The following is a 17,864-nucleotide window of genomic DNA, read 5'->3' as shown; positions in this document are numbered from 1 at the left end:
ATTAATTGAATACCTAATATCGACTGAATTCATAGTGGTATTTTTTATTTACTTTTTAACGAATTATATATTAAAGGAATGGATAATATATCACGAAGTTACATAGTTTGAGTTGATTTCATGGATGAGAGTTGTTGTATCAAACAGAACCACAGAAAAATATCAATGCATAGTATATATTACTTACATTATATTATGTACCTCCTATGTAGGTACAAATATGTGATATTTTTTTATAGCTTACCTGTAAATAAAATCACCATTCGCACTGGTATGTGTATATCTTTATATACATAATTCTACTGTACGTGTGATGTCACTGAACTCCTCCTAAAAGGCTTGACCGATTTACGTGCGGTTTTCAGCGAAATGTAGATCTTTGCGCTGTGCATGTTCGTAGAGAATAAAATGTTCAATATTATCTGTAAAAAAAAAAGTTAGGAGCATAAATCTTTTTTCATCCACCTACCAGGTTTGCATTCGACGAGAATGAATGCATATGTAAAAAAATGAAAGGATCCTGTTTTTTTGTGTTTAAAATAAGTTTGTTTTTGAATGTTTACAAAAAACATTCGCTTTTATGGATCCCAATCAGATTCTTTTCTTCAATTACTTATAATTTCTTCTCATTTATTTCTTTTTACTGGATTTTTGGTAATACTAAAATAATAACCGGGTTGCGGTCCTGTGGCTAGTGTCTCGGACTCATGGACCAAAGGTCCATGGTTCGAATCCCACTCTACCCCAACTTGATTCCCATTTTCTAATAGTGAGTTATTTACAACTCGTTGAAAATGGCCCTCAAAATGAAATATTTGGGTAAATCATAAGAAAGCAAATATTTCGTCTTTTTTTAAAAATAAATATATTAACTGACATTTAATACATTTTTGAAAATCGCATTCATCAATAAAGTGCACCCCTGTTTGTGAGAAGAGTTTGTAATTTGCAAAAATAATTATGTATTCGAAAATGAATTATTTTAAGTCTTGGAATTCAACCATGCACAAGTGTCTAAATACTTAAATTCGGTATTTAAATATTTATAATTTTTAGCTTTGCAATTCAATCATAAACAAGTAGGTACCTAGGTACCTACTTATCAATGAAAAGTCTTTTTCCTTAAATCCAGCTCGCTTTGACGACACAATCATGCATTTTTCTTTTCATTTCAAACCAAAAGATTTCGAATTAAATGTCAAAACCTAGCTGGAGGTTAAAGAATGACTTGAGTGTAATAATTTAAGAGGGCTCAGGGTAAAATGTGTTAAACAGCTAGACATAGTGGTACAATAAGGATGAGAACATCATTCTAATTCTACCACTATGCCTAGGCGTAACTTTATACCAGGTCAATAAGTAAAACCCTAATTATTGTATTGCGGATTCGGTCTCGGGGCGTTTTTCCAGTAATGGACCTTAAGACCTTCATTTCATCAGTGCTGCGAAGCCCTTTGGTACGAACAGTTTCAGCCCGCGCTTATTAAGTAATCGGACATATTATAAAGTTTTTTTTTTCCTTATGCTTAGTTTTTCACTGAAGCATTTCACTGTCCCTGAAGCGTAAGACTGATAACCTCTCCTTCCCGTAACAGATTATCGAGATACGCTACATTCGATTCAATTAATGAAACAATGCAGTGCCCTATGTCATCATCGGGTGCGCATAAAAATTTGATGATAATATCACACACTGTAGTATTGATATATTGTTTCTGTCTCTTCCTCAGGACGAGGTGGTCGGCATTTCGGAGCGCGTGGTCGTGCGCGCGGACGAGCTGCCCGCGTGGGCGTGCGCGGGCGCCGGCAGCTGGGCGCGGGGGCTGCGGGCCGCGTGGGCGCCGCCCTCGCCCGGCGCGCCCCCCGCCCCGCCGCCGGAGGACCACCGGCTCGACTTCGCGGACATCGACAAGGAGAAGGCCCTCATAGGTAGTCCATTCCACCATTCCATTCCGGGACGAAGATAATTTGAGACATTTACACAATAAGACAGGAATATAGTGCCACTTTTACACGATAAGACAGGAATGCGGTGATACATTTATACAAAAAGTCATTAATATAGTGATGCATTTGTACAATAAGACAGTAATTTATTTATTTAATTTTATTGTTGTGTACACAGTGCTATGTTGGTATAATGCAATGATATTATTACAAAGAAAACATAAACGTAACACAGCACCGATTACGTACACAGCACAATATATAATACAATTTTCTGAACGAGACAACAAGATGTAACGATAATATGTATTACATGTGACTGGTGTCTCCATATGGAGTGTGGAGCGTGGCTTCTGGAGTACAGTTATACAGCAAGACGGAATACACTGATACATTTCTACAATAGGACAGGGATAAAGTAATACATTTATACAATAAGACAGAAATATAGTGCAACATTTATACAATAAGACATGAATACAGTCATACTTTAACTGCGCTAAGTAGGTACTTTCTTTTTCCACAGCTCCGCGTGATAGCAAATAAACAAGAAAATGTAGATTTTTTATTATTTATACCATATTCAAATTAAAATCGATCCTTTTTAAGCATTTTTTTCCAATCTGTAATTATGGAGTTTGTGCAGTACTGTCTTTGGCGCTGATTATTTTATTTTACAATTATGCAAAATGACAGGAATGTGGTGATACATTTATACAAAAAGACTGGAATATGGAGATCCATATAATTGTATAAACAATAAGACAATATGGTGATACATTTATACAATAAGACAGGAATAAAGCGATAAATTTATAGAATATGACAGGAATATGATGATAAATTTATACAATAAGATGTAAATTGAAATGATAAAATAAACATAACTTCTAATTCGCCCATTGTCCCTTGCAGCTTCGGAGGACGCGCCGTGCGTGGTCGTGTTCTCGTACCCGCGCTACTGCCGCTACCGGGCCGTGCTGCGCCGGCTGCACGGGCAGGAGGCCGCCCGCGCCGGCTGGCTGCGCAGCCCGCACGTGCTCGCGCTCGGCGGGTACGCGCCGCCCTCGGCCGACACGCGCGTGCTCTACTGCCGGGTGAGTCCGCCGCCGCCCGCCACTGCGGCACGCAACCGGCCGCGTATGAATACGTCGTTCCCCCGTCGACATCGATATAGAGACGTGCGCCAGTTGGCAACATAGCGTCGTCAACATCGCCCCGTCCACACAGAGTGGCGCATAGGCCACTACACTTGTGTGCCAACTGGCCACGTATCATAGTGATACGTGGCCATTTTCTCTTTTTCATTTTAATTCTCTGATAAAAAGCCGCTTTGTTTTGCGAATAATCTCTTAGGAATAAATCTTATTTAATAAGTACACACGTACAACTTATTTTTTATTGCATTGTATCCTGTATATAAAAAAAAATTCAAAAATATGTATTACATCTTAATATATAAATCTTTTTTGTGTAATTCTATAATTGAAAATATATGCATGTAAAATTGTATCGACGTATGCTTTCAAATTGTATGTTTTCTAGTATGTATCTTTGTCGAATTACAAAATAAAATAAAATCATTCCCCTGCGCACACCCGAATAGTGCATAGGGCACTGCGCTGGTGTGTCGATAGTCCACTTAACATTCAAATTATTATAACTGGCCGGCAGCAGTCGGCTATCGTCGACTGTTTCATGTTAGGGAATTCGGCCCTTTGGGCCTCATGCAATCAGTCCTTCGGACCTCGTATTATCGGCCCCGTGGGCGAGATTGAATTAACGCGACCAGGGAATTAATTTGCGCATTTGACTTAGATATATTAATCAATCTAAAATAAATATGATGCCTCACATTGAAACAGATACATTTGGGCAAATCAGGAATCATCAAAAATATTATTTACAATTTTATATAAAAATAACTAGATCAGATATTATTTTTATTAATTAATTATTTATATACATGTTTAAAAAAAAAGACTAATAATAATAACAAAAAGTTATAATGTCGTTATCTACTACATACATACTTAGGGAATATATTTCTCTGGATCATATCTAGTCTGCCTAACTAGGTACAACCAGTTTTAAGGCAGACATTTTTATGCAAAAATAAACAACGTTAATTTATTATAGAGTTATACAATATTTTAGAATGTTTTTGAGTAAGTTTTCCGATTTTTCTCTGCCTATATGGTGATACATTTATACAATTAGACAGGAATAAAGTGGTACATTTATACAATATGACAGGGATATAGAGATACATTTATACAATAACACAGGAATATAGTGGTATAATTATACAGTATGACAGGAATATGGTGATACATTTTTACAATAAGATACCAGAAGTCAAACTAGAGGATGGGTCATCACGGGGTCTACCGCAAACTCTGAATTCGGGCAAAGAAATTTAAGTTTTCTGGGCCCCAAAATATTCAATATCTTGATATCTTTATATATATAATTCCTCTGTACGTGTGATGTCACTGAACTCCTTCTAGACGGCTTAACCGATTTACGTGCGGTTTTCTGCGAAATGTAGATCTTTGCGCTGTGCGTGTTCGTAGATATTAAAATCTTCAACATAATATCTAAAAGAGATGTAAGGAGCATAAATGTTTTATTCATTCGAGGAGAATGCATTTACAAAAAATGGAAAGATGTTGTTTTTTGTGTATAAAAAAGTGTGTTTTTGAATGTTTACAAGCAGCATTCGTTTTTTGTGGATCTCAATCAGATTCTTTCCTTAAATTCCTTATAATTTCTACCAATTTAATTCTTTATACTGGATTTTTGATAATACTAAAATAATATTAAATTCAATACATTTTAAAAAATCGTTTTCCTACATTAGTACACCCCTCTGTTGGTGAGACGACCGGAGTTTGACGTTTGAAAAAATAATGCCATATTTGAAAAAATATTTATTTTATGTTTTGGAATTCAACCATAAACAAGTACCTACTTAAATTCAATTTTAACAATTTTTACTTTTGAAATTTAATCACAAACTAGTAGCTAGGCACCTCCTTATCAATTAAAAATCTTTTTTCCAAGCTAATAGCAGGCAAGCCAACGCGCAACGTTTGGGCAGGACAACGTCTAACGGGTCCGCTAGTCTATAATATAATTTGGCAAGAGAATTGCCAAATGGATATTAATTTACATTGTAAATACTTTTAAATATGTGCCTGTGCATTTATCATTGCAGGGTTATTCCAATTTATTTTTTTATAATTCGCCTATATTTATTTTATAAAACTGAAAATACATGTGTGTGTTTATTTTTTTATTCATTTATTCATTTTATTCACAATATACTTATGTTACATTTATTGAACATAAATCCCAGCTCCGCGGAACCAAAGTCCCGTGTTGAGTTTGTTTGTTTGTCCGTCACGTCTCCGAAACGCCGAGTCGTAGCGGCCTGAAATTTCGACACGTCATTTTAGATGCGATTTCAAGGTTAACGTTGCTATTTTCAAATAAAATTTTAATCGACCACTCGATAAAGACTGAAACTTTATATGGATGCCTAGTGCGGCTTTGACATATTGCCTGTGAGCAACTGTCATTATCAACAGTAAACATTCTTTAATTCACAAATTTAGCCCCCAAATTGAAAAAAAATAGTATCTGAAGTAAATATGTTGACAGGCGTCTCACGCTTAGATCAGCTACGTCTACGGCGAGAGGAAAAGTTATTATACCTCTACGCAAACAGCGCACTAAATTTGGTGAACGCGCATTTGCGGTCGCAGGCCCTATGGCATGGAATGCTCTCCCAGCAGAGGTGCGAGGCTGTGAAAGTGAAGTGATGTTTCGGAAAAAACTTAAAACCCACTTGTTCTCTAAATCATTTGAATAAATCCGTAGCACGTGACAACAAAATAAATTATTTTAATTAAATTACAAATTTGAAAGCTTCAATTAAATTAACTTAACAATAGAATCACCATGTAAAGCGCCCTTGAGGTATTTTATTACGAAAATGGCGCTATATAAGTTATCCATATTTATTATTATTATTATAAGGAAAGTTTTAAAGCAACATAATACACGTGTCGGGACAATAAATGCTAAAAATCAATGTAAATCATGGGAAAATATTCTAAATCAATTACCTGTGAAAACTGACTCCTTTAACAGCTTTGACGCTCCTACTGCTGCAACCAAACATACTGCAATTCGCCGTAGTGGATTTTTGTTTATTATAACGTAAATATCCAAGTTATTAACAAACAAAGTCAAGCACAGCGACAAAAGCATCCGATAGAATCGTTATGTGTTTGTTGTCAAATAAAACAAAATGGCCACCAATTTGTTGCTAACCAACATCGCTCGCGTTCTATGAAACATGGTGATAGGGCTTCTCTATAGGTTACGCATTATTACATACCTGTTACGTTTTAAATAACTGAAACGTTTTTCTTTTATTACTTCTATCACTAGAATTAGCCTTCAAAATGTATAAAAAATACATTTCATACTTAGGCATCTTTCCGCTGATGTAAACTTGCTAGAAAATATTCGTAGCAGCTTCACCGGATGAAAATCATTTGGAAATTTTTATTTTTATTTATTTTATTTATTTCGAATACAAACAGATGTACAGGTTAAATTAATATTTGAAAAAAAATATAGATAAAATGTATACATAGTAGGGCCTGCCTCCAATTATATGTATTCACTAAATAATACTGTAATAAAGCGACGTCGGCTTGAAGTTTAAACTATATAAAGAATAAATATAATAAATATTAAAATAAGATAAATATGGACAAAACAAGGAGATAGTGGAAAGGAAAAGAAGGAAATTGATAAGGAGTGGTAAAGGATAATTGAAGGAAAGTGAGAGTGGAAAATTGCATTTGATTTAATGATTAAATGAATTATGAATGAAGAGCATGAATCAAGCCTATTAATTCTCTTCTGTACATATTGTATGGAGTGTTCAATATATCAAGACTATTAAATTTTTTGTTAAATATTTCACAACGAAAGGAAATGACGAACTGATGGATAATGATTGTCGTCGTGTGCCCCGCAGGAGACGTTCGAGTACCCGGAGCTGGAGGGGCACGAGTTCGTGTGCAACCACATGGCCCCCCGGCTGAAGGGGCGCGCCGGCAGGGGGCGGCGGCGCCGCGCGCGCTCCCTCTCCAAGTCCTCGGACAGCGACAGCGCGCACAGCTCGCCCACGGTAAGGCAACCGACGCTGATTGAGAGTCGAATTGACATTTTTTAAACCTGTATTGGGTACATATATTTTGTTCATTTTAAAAACTTTTTCATTCTTAACAAATTACAACAGAGATGAAGAACATTTAAGGGAAGGTATTATAGAAGTATAGGTATCTACAGGGTTTATGACCTGTCATTGGCTGTTTTCTTTTTTTTTTCTCTTTTTTTTTACAATAAACATAATAATAAAACAGTATTAAAAAAATAAAACATAATTACATATCAACGAAATACATATTAATAGAAAAAAAGTGAACAAAAAAATCCCACAAAGGCACGGCCTGTTCGTGGGTATACAAGAAAATGTTAATGAATTTTTGCTCCTATAATAAATAATGGACAGTTATAATATTTTTGTATAACATAAGAAAGAAAAAATAAAATTTTCTGTAAAAGATAATATGGTATTTTTTTTTATAGTAATTAAAAAAGGAAATAAAAAATATTTTAAAAAAACACAAAAATATTCCTTATTATTGAAGGGCAACAAAATAAATCATAGAAAAAAAGAGTTCATATCTTTAGTTTGAATCCAGGGTAGTGCGTGTTCTTTAAAAGAAGGAAAATTTTGAAAGTTTGTATTCAATGAAATATTATCAGTAAAAAAATAATTAAAAATTTTTGGGCCTATAAAATATGCATGTCTCTGTGCTGGCCTCGTCTCGTTTTACAATGTGCTATTTCTAACACACGATTCCTTCTTTGACTTGATCTATTTGAATTGCTTGTAAATAAATTTTGGTTCTTAAAAATATATTTTATAACATTGAAAACAATATATTTGTCTAAGATCTAAAAGTTTAGCTTCTTGGAACAATTGGAAAGAGGGAAAAGTGCGATTTTTGTGAAGCATTTTTTTTTGATAAATTTTTGAACCGTTTCTAATGGTTTAATATGATTGTTGTAAGTGGCCACTTTACACACTAACATTCACCATTCTGCCCATATTCAAACATCTATATTCCTTCAATTCTTTCATCTGTTAATAAACCATGGACTGAAATTATACAATAAACTACCAGACAAAACTAAACAAAAGACTCAGACAACCTTTACAAAAGATGTTTAAAATATTATTATTAACAGTAGAATGTGAATTTCAAAAGTAAAAATACTTGCATGCAATGCATGTAACTCGTGAGGGTTTATCAATGAAAAATTTAAAATAATAATAAAAAAAACTCAAAAATAACCATAATGATGTTTAATATTAATCCCACAGTCGCCGCCAGCGCCCGTTCCCTCGCCCGCCGCGGAGGCGCCCCCGCCGGCGCCGCCGCCCGCGCCCGCGCCCGCGCCCCCGTCCGAGGACGAGGGCGAGAGCGCGCGCGAGCGGGCGTTCCTGCGCCGCGTGCGCCGCTTCCACCAGCGGCGCGACGGCGCCGCGCCGCCCGACCGCGCGCTGTGCGCCCGCGGCGCCAAAGAGCGTGAGTACAAAAATAACCGCCACTTGCCCGTTAGCGGATGAACGCTCGATTGCTGGTTCGCGGAATGCGTTATCCTTTATTTGCTTTGCCACTGAACCCTAAATACTATGACTGTAATCACCCACCTTATTCTGGGTTCTGGCACCTTTATTGTCTGGAACTTCTGTCGCGGCATTCAGGATCTGATCCGATCTTGTGGTCAGGAAGGAGGGGCACTTGGCGAATTACACAACACAGTGGATTTAATAGTTATTGATCGCAAAATATCTTCTTTGCGATCGCGGTGAGAATGTAAAAAAGCACATGTACACATGCCCAGTTCAGTTTTTATTCTGGGGCCGGCACAATATCGGTAAATAGATATAGGCAAAAAATAAATAAATAGGCAAATGCAACATCTTAACCAGGGTCCCGTAGGTAGCAAATAAATTCGAACGCCTCATCCTAGCAAATGTGCTATATATATGTGCTCAGTCGCGTGCACAGAGTTTTTAACTAGGGTAGGCAGTAGAAAAAAAAGTATGTTTTATATAGTATAAGTACCTAATCAATCTTACCAAACAGTTTCCTTCACTATCACTAGTCATATTAGTTTGAATCACTATGCTGTAGTTCGTATTGAAATTACCTAAGCTACATCAAATATACAAATAAATGCTAAATTTATATGATATATTTAATATAATTTTAATAACATATTGCTACGAAATCCTTCTTTTAAATATTTTTATATTTTCATTTATTACGGTTGCTACACTCGAAATGAAATTATTTTGGGCTCTATTTGACATTCCCGTAAATGCACTTCTAGATTATTGCGAGTGATTTTCCAAGATACCGTCATATTGAGCTAGTAAATCAAGTTCCAAAAAATTACCTTTACTATTTTTATTTTAAAAATAAACGCGGAACATAGATTCTCTCGATTGTATAATTATAAAAGAAGCCAATTTGAGGTTATTTATTCGACATGACTGTCTTTTATTAAATAATAATCGAAAAAAACGCTAGATGTGAGTAACGTATTCATTTGTTCTTTCTAAAACAATGTACCTACCAACGTTCGAAAAGCACTGCCTACTAGCTTACACATACACGTGTAATTACAACTGAAATATAACCCACCCATACACATTTCGTTCCTGCATACGCGCTATGTTCATATGGAAGAATAAGGCATTTGTAGTTCGTGTTTCTCCCGACCCAGGCCGATAGCGGTGCGCTGATCGGTACAATACACTACTTAACCGAATTATCTATGGCGCATTTTTCAAATTTTAAAAATAGTTACTCATATTTTTGATAATATTTTTTTCTATTATTTTAATGAAATTCTAGGCACTGCTTATGTGCCTTTATGGGACGCACGCCACTGATGTTCTATATCTTTATTTTGCTTCAAAAATGTAACAAATATCATTGGTAATGTTGACAATAACGATTTACTTCGATCAGGGGGGGTCACTATCAACGTTTTCCGTTGCTGCTTTCAGTCAGCCTGCACGTGGTTTACGAGGCCGTGCGGCGCGCGGGCGGGTACGAGGAGGTCACGCGGGCGCGGGGCTGGCGCCGGCTGCTCGGCTCGCTGGGCGCGGCCGGGCACCAGGCCACGGTCGCGCGGCGGAACTACGAAAGGTGTGTATAATATTTATATTTCAATAATTGTCCACCTCATGGTAGTTATACGGTCAGCGCGTTGGCAAGAGACCTCGGGTTCGATTACCCGACTTTCCCGACCCGATTTCATGATCCCTGGGACTGTGGCTGGCACCTGAAGATAAGACTGATCGTCTTATCTTCACGTAACGAAAAATTATCAAGATTCGCTGCGATCAATGCGGAAGAAGCGAGGCCTGTATGTAAAGCCAGCATGATGCGGTGTTATATCCTTTCTGCCTACTTCTACGGGAAAGCGGCGTGATGATTTGTTTGCCTACCAGTTTGAATTGAAGAGATGTCAGGTGTCGTCTGATGATTTTTGTATCTTACTCATGAAATCAATTGAAAAATTGGAGATTGAAGTAGGAGAAAAAAAGAAGATATATTGTTGGCCATTTTTGTGAAAATCACCTCAAGGGCGCTGTACAATAAATAAATATCCCATCACGTCTTGCAGCTACAGAGCGCATGGACGATTAGAATTCTGGTTCCTCCTTTCCAATTATGATATATTTCAATTGTAACATACAGCAGCTAGGTTACAGCGCGTCTTGCAGCTACAGAGCGCATGGACGGCAAGTAATCTAGCCCCCATTTACATTTTGTTTTACGAGGGTTGTCCGTAAAATATGTTTCCCTATTTTTTTTAACAATGAAAACCATTTTCATATACAACGAGCAATACATCATTGGAAAGCTTAGACTTTTAGCTATTTTTCTACATAGTCCCCGTCAACTTCGATGCACTTTTTGTTTCCGGTGTGAGGTAGTGAGCCTACGTCTCTTCCCCAGTGACCATGGAGTTCAAGAAGTCACAAACGAAGAGGTTCTGGGCTACCTTAAGTGTTTGAATGATATTAAAACAAGTCTCGCAGCTACGACTATTAATTTCCTCTCCGCCAGGTTCCTGCTGCCGCTGGAGCGCTCGGAGCCGCCGCCGGAGGGCGCGCGCCGCTCGCCGCGGCCCCCCGTGGCGACCATCGACATCACGAGCGACTCGCCGCCGCGCACCAACGGCCGCGCCGAGGAGGACCCGCCCGCGCCCGACTACGACCCGTCGGGCATCCTGCGCGACGACTACCCCCGCGAGGGCTTCCACTACGAGAAGGTACGCTCGCCGTTCGTCTGGTCGTCCGTGAACCGACGCGCTCCGTCGCCGGCACTGTGCGGAAGGTCAATTTGGAAGTTCAGTGCCTGGGAAATTAGAGCATTCAAATGTACGGCCGAGTTTCTCTAAAATGTATGAAAAAATCATTAAAATGGTTTGAATAAATACAAGTTCACAAGTTCTTTAGAATCGGCAAATGGCCTTTCGACGACCGGTGGCTATTTTTCTCAACGTTTAGTGTATTTTTAGGCCACAGGGCTTCTCTTTTCAATGTCAGTAGAGCTCTCCGACAAGAACTTGCGTCATCACGGGCGCAGTAATTTCAAAATTTCCAAAAATCACTGCAATGACACATAACAATATTCAAAAATATTTTTCCGCTTAGTTTGACAGTCTATTAACAAATAAAAAATATGTTTTGACTTAGTTTGACAGTCTATTAACAATTAAAAAGATGCTTTGTCTTAGTTTGTCTATTAACAAATAAAAAAATTGTTTTGTTTTAGTTATACAGTCTATTAACAAATAAAAAAATATGTTTTGACTTAGTTTGACAGTCTATTAACAAATAAAAAATATGTTTTGACTCAGTTTGACAGTCTATTAACAGATAAAAAATATGTTTTGACTCAGTTTGACAGTCTATTGACAAATAAAAAATATGTTTTGACTCAGTTTGACGGTCTATTATACAAATAAAAAATATGTTTTGACTTAGTTTGACAGTCTATTAACAAAAAAAATATATGCCTTGGCTTAATTTGACAGTATTAACAAATAAAAAATATGTTTTGACTTAGTTTGACAGTCTATTAATAAATAAAAAAGATGCTTTGGCGTAGTTTGACAGTCCATTAACAAATAAAAAAGATGTTTTAGCTTAGTTTGACAGCCTATTAATAAATAAAAAAATGCTTTGGCTTTAGTTTGATAGTCCATTAACAAATATATTTTATTTTACATTTTCTGTATCATGTCTTAATTTAAATTCAATGTGTGTCTCTAAATGACAACTTTACAGGAGACAATAAAATCTTCATAAATCAGAATTTTTGTGTGAAACCAAACTGGTTTTTCGAACAAATATATAATTTTAAGGTATACATGATTTTCAAATGTTTTCTCCAAGTTACCAGAAATATACATCTTAAGGTGTCGATCTCGGATAGCTTGAATCTGTGCAGGTAGCTCATGAAGACCGATCACCTTACCTTCACGACACAGATGTACAGACAAAATACGCCGCGTCTCTTTTACCAATGCACCACTGGGTGCGGAATGGGGAATGAGTGATGATGAAATATCGCCCCGTGCTAAGAGAAAATAATCCATTTTTTGTCCGGCAGGTATCGAAGCCCGCGGCAGACTTGAACCAGGAGTTTCTGGACTCGCTGGCGCCTGCCGAGCCCCCGCGCGCCGCCATAACCCTCGTCCCGCCCGAGAAACTGCTGCAACCGGATAAGTTACCACTGACCGCCGTCGACCACAAGGTATGGAAATTATCGTCGATTTAACGCCAAATTGTCGGCAGACCGAGTGGTGAAAAGAAAGACAGCGGGGGCGAATCGTCCAAACAAGTGACCGTGCACAGCTTTTTTTAAAATTATTTTTTTTAATTTCAAAATACAAAAATGTACAAAACATAATTGTATTCCCATAAGTTAGCAAACTTATTCTGGGATTGATGCAATTAAAGATTATCAGATAAAAATAAAAATACATTTAGTTGAACATAATTAAAACAAAAATGGACGAATCTCGCAAACCTTTGTAAAAACAAATTATAATATATTATTTAACATTAACCTACATAGGTCAAGGGTTCTTTCTTCTTCTTCTTCTTCTTCTGCAGCCTTATTCTCTCCACTGCTGGATGGCGGCCTCTTCCAAACGTCTCCATTCCTTCCTATCACCCGCTTTAATCATCCACGTTTACCGGCAATAGAGGCGATGTCGTCGACCCATCTTTTCCGTGGCCTTCCAACACTTCTTTTGTCTGCCCACGGTCTCCACTTCATTATTCTGGGTGTCCACCTGCCATCATTTTGTCTCGCCAAGTGCCCTGCCCACTGCCATTTCAATTTCGGGTTTTGCGCCTTATTTCTTCATTTCTTATTCTGTCTCTTAGACATACACCGAGCATCTGTCTGTAGGCCAAGGGTTATCGAGAAATAATTTAAGGAAATGATTTTTTAGTGTAATTTGATTTCCATCCGTAGACTGGTAAGAAATTGCCATTATATTTGACTTTTGGTAGTAATATTTTTTTGTTTTTTGTTTTGTACAGTATTATTCACAAATACATTACAAGTTTTAAGGCCACCGTAAGCGAGGCAATGCTCTTTAAATAAAAACTCATCCGATCATCGCCGTCCGCAGCCCCTCGTGACGACGCCGCCCGCGGCGCGCGCGCGCCCCTCGAGCCTGCGCAGCGTGCGCGTCAAGCCCGAGCGCCGCGCGCCCCCGCCCAGCCCCGAGATCATCGACCTGGACGGCTACTCGCCGCCGCCGCCGCCGCCGCCGCCGCCGCCCGCCGCGCCGCCGCCGCCCGCCGCGCCGCCGCTGCGGCGCTCCAAGCTGGAGCTGCTGCAGCGCGGGGGGCTCGAGGTGACGGCCGTGCGCCCCTGGGGGCTGGACCCCGCGCTGCAGGACACCATCCTGAACCACGCGCGGTTCCTGCAAGTGTTCGGGGCGTGCACGCCGCCCAGAGTCACCCAAGGCGAGCTAGCTATTTTATAATGATTTTGTACAGCTTTCCCTTACTGTCCTAAAAACACCCGCGCGTTACGGTGCTGTAGAGTCACTACACATTAAAAAAATAAGAGATTTAAAAAAGGAAAAATTTAATTTTAATAGGGAATGGCCTCAATTAACTATAATTGAATTCAAAGAAGCGAATGGACGACGGCTAAAAGGATCTACAATGCGAATGTTGATGGATGCAGAAAACGAGGAAGGCCGAGAAAGACATGGCACAATCGAGTCCATCAAATACTTGAAGATGGCCATGTCAAAAGTAGGAACAATCGGCGTGCGTGTAGAGGAAGCGAGGTCTGTATGCAAAGAAGAGTGATATGGCATTCTATCCTCTCTGCCTACCCCTACACGGGGAAACGGCGCGCATCTGCATCCATCGACATCTGTATCGTAGATCGGCTAAAAAGCCGTTCTTTCGTTGTCCATTCGCTCTACATGTCCAAACCAACGCAGCACCCCTTTCTTGATTCTGTCGATAGTGCGTGTCTCAGCCTTACACAGTTCACGGATCTCGACATTTGTGCGCCTATTATACATCGTTTTGCCACACATTCGCCCGAGGGATCGCATTTCGACAGCATTTAACCTACTTTCATCATCATTTTTGCAATTCCTTACTTCGCTCCCATACATTAGAGTCGGCACTAGAACTCCGTTTTGAACTGCTAGTTTAGCCTCCCGCGATAAACATTTGTTTGCCGAAGTAGATTTTAGTGCACCGTTCACCCTGTTCCCGGCACTCACCCTCCTTTCCATCCCTAGTAAACATACTTCCCAGGTACACAAATTTTTCTATCTGATTCGGGATATCTCCGTTCACACTGGTCTCACATTTAGTTATATTTTCATCCCTTTCATCCATCCATCACTTTGGATTTATCAACATTCATAAGCAAATGGCTTCCCTTGCATACATCGTAGACTTTTGTTACCAAGAATTGCGGGTCTCCTTTGCTGCTAGCAAGAAGCGCGGCATCATCCGCATACAGAAAACAGTTAACAGTTATACCACTCATTTTAACTCCCATTCTTAAATCTTTCAGTTCTTTCATACAGTTATCGATGCATATGTTAAGAAATATACGTCATTCAAAATTGTCGCGTGCGTCTTGTGTGAGCGCTCGATGCGTACTGCGACCGCGCGATGTGGCCAGCCACTCGCGCTCATATTGCCGGTCCTTTGACTCGCGCTCAAATACCGACAAATTAGGGAGCGGTGGGCACGATGAGGAGCATGACGTGCAGCATGACGAGTAATGTTGCCTACCTCCTTCCCTCGCTACTTCCCATGCCACTCGTCGAGTGTGCGGCAGGCCCAAAAGAGCCCGAAACGCCTGTCACAGACGAGCTCGTAAATTCATAATTTTTGCCATTTATATTCTGTACTAACGACGCCGTCTTTCCCAGGCAAGAGCATCTACGGCACCCGCAGCCCCGAGAAGACGGTGTACGGCAACCCCAAGGACCCCTTCATGGCGCCCCCGCACGTGCTGCAGGGGGCGGCGCCGCGCCGGCCCGCGCAGGGCGACGTGCTGGACCTGCGCGTGCTGCCGCCGCTCTACCGGGACAAGTGACGGCCCGCGGAGTAGAGGCGCTGTCCGCTGGGCGCGAGCGTGCTTCGTTCGCCGCTCGCCCTGACCGGATACGAGAAACGACGAGATTCCTCCTGACGCCGAATTGACCGGGCGCCGTGAAACAAGCCGACGCTTCCTATTTTTTACCCAATCGTGACGAGGATTATTTTTTTTTCCAAATTTGTGCTAAAATTAAAAAAAATGGTTGTTATTGAAGTATTAGATGTTAAAATAAGTTGCGTCTGTTTTTTTTTCGAATTTAAAAAGTACCAACAAAAGCCATACAAAAATAGTAAAGATTGTACGTCATCAAGAATTTTTCCTACTCTACAGGATATTGTGTTTTCTTTTACATTAAGTGAAGATTGTGCGAATTATTGACTAATTTGCTGTGTCCGGACGCATAGCATCTTCACTGTACACAGCCCAAATCTCGCCAGCCGCTTTGGCTGCTTTATTTCCTCGATTGGACGCGACCAGAAAGAGGCGTCGAATTTGCTCACTTTTGTCTATTTGACATTCCATTTTGAAGGCTTATAATCGAATAAAATAATTTGCAAATTAAAAGCATGCACAGTGCATTTGCCTACCATGCAAGGGGTCTCGGGTTTGATTTCCGACACGGTTGATATGAAATAATTATTCGAAAGAGTATTTTCACACTAGAATATTTCATAGTCCCCGGACTGGTAACCGAAGCGTAAGACTGATCATCTTACCTTCATGCAACAAAAATGACCAAGATACGCTGCAATTGGTTACCAACGCAGTGCCCTATGCACCATTTAAAAAACGAATAAATGACTGGCTTTTTTTTATATTTTGTAAAAATAATCACCTTTTTTTTCAACCCTGAATTTTCAATTTTGCTCATGTCGTCACTTACGGATGAATTCATTGCAACTGATTTTGAACGTTGTACCCTATGGTCTTTTAAATATAGCTTGATTAAAATGACAGCTGCCAAACTAATGTGACTAGTGGTGGGGAAGTACTGAGCACAGACCACGTACCGATCAAATGGATTTTATCCGTTTTTTCATGCAAACATGAGACTCTGTTTCCGAAAATTGATACAAAAACGCAAAAAAAGCTTATTATAGTGCGTTTAAGACAATTATTCACTAAAAAATAAGACATTGAATCCTTTTTTTCATGAACAACAAAAAAAAATGTGTTATTCGATCGATCTCTAACATTTTTGCAAAATGACGTAACCTTGTAAGAACGTCGTTAATAATTAGGTTTATTTTAGTTTTAAAGCTGATTTTTTATAATCATGTTGATTTAAATGTCAAGCATTGTATTAAAAAAAAAAAAAAACATACTAGATTTGAATGATTTTTCGTGTGTCAATAAATCACTTCTTAGACGTTACTACAAAGTTTTGTCATCACTTTTGCTGACAGCTGTCATTCTATTCAAGCTTTATTTTAAGGACTAAAGGAATAATTATTAATTACGTGATTATTGTCACAAGCCAATTCAATATGACCAAAAGAATTCGGATGTTTTTTTCAACTCCATACAGAACTTGTCATGAATGGGTTTAATATCTGGTGGACGGTTTTGGTTTAAACAGAGGAAAAAAGACTTGCTAAGTAAAACTGTTTTCAATCTACCGCTCAATTCGTCAGTTGGAATCTTGTTACCTCTTAAGACTGCTAAAAAATTCCCATGTTAACAGTGCTGTGGCGTTGTGTCGCGTCGAGTGAAAGACGACATTTTGAAGTACGGGTGCTGCCGCCACCCCAGACGATTGACGGCCTGCGGAATAAAGACATTTACAATTGTGCGCGAGCGTGTTTCATTTACCATCTGTAGCATTTGTCCACATCTGTCCGAATATAGAAGAACAGCCTGCGATAGATACATAAACATAATAAAATGACTACATTATTTTTGGTACGTGTACTTGTACACACACAAATCTGGATTTTCTCCCAAGGGGGAGTAGGTATATATTTTTATTTATATCCCTACAGAGATGAGGTAGAATTTTTTCAAATTCAGGATTATGGATATTCGAGCGTTTACAGGGCTTATGACCTGTTATTTTAACTCCTCCTCATATCCACCTAATATCCTCATTAATTTAACTCGGAAGAGTCTTAACTACATAAAATATAGTAATCTGCT

General features: G+C 39.0%; 1 protein-coding gene across 1 annotated transcript in view; it reads left to right on the top strand.

The window, feature by feature from the left end:
* Positions 1-17,520, top strand: part of LOC148277781 (AT-rich interactive domain-containing protein 5B-like) — a 135,646-nt gene extending 118,126 nt beyond the window's left edge. Inside the window, exons 4-12 of the mRNA XM_088232415.1 lie at positions 1,731-1,929; positions 2,863-3,044; positions 7,007-7,159; positions 8,423-8,627; positions 10,121-10,262; positions 11,190-11,394; positions 12,741-12,884; positions 13,774-14,113; positions 15,559-17,520. Coding sequence (XP_088088541.1) covers positions 1,731-1,929; positions 2,863-3,044; positions 7,007-7,159; positions 8,423-8,627; positions 10,121-10,262; positions 11,190-11,394; positions 12,741-12,884; positions 13,774-14,113; positions 15,559-15,725 — 1,737 coding nt within the window. The 3' untranslated portion in view covers positions 15,726-17,520. The remainder of the gene's footprint in view (positions 1-1,730; positions 1,930-2,862; positions 3,045-7,006; positions 7,160-8,422; positions 8,628-10,120; positions 10,263-11,189; positions 11,395-12,740; positions 12,885-13,773; positions 14,114-15,558) is intronic.
* The last annotated feature ends 344 nt before the right edge of the window (positions 17,521-17,864 follow it).

The sequence above is a fragment of the Micrasema longulum genome, unplaced genomic scaffold, assembly GCF_059751315.1.
Source record: "Micrasema longulum isolate JH-2025_06_02 unplaced genomic scaffold, ASM5975131v1 h1tg000982l, whole genome shotgun sequence".
NCBI classification, from domain to species: domain Eukaryota; kingdom Metazoa; phylum Arthropoda; class Insecta; order Trichoptera; family Brachycentridae; genus Micrasema; species Micrasema longulum.
Note: the sequence above shows the minus strand (reverse complement) of the source record. Positions and strands in the feature narration are given on the sequence as shown.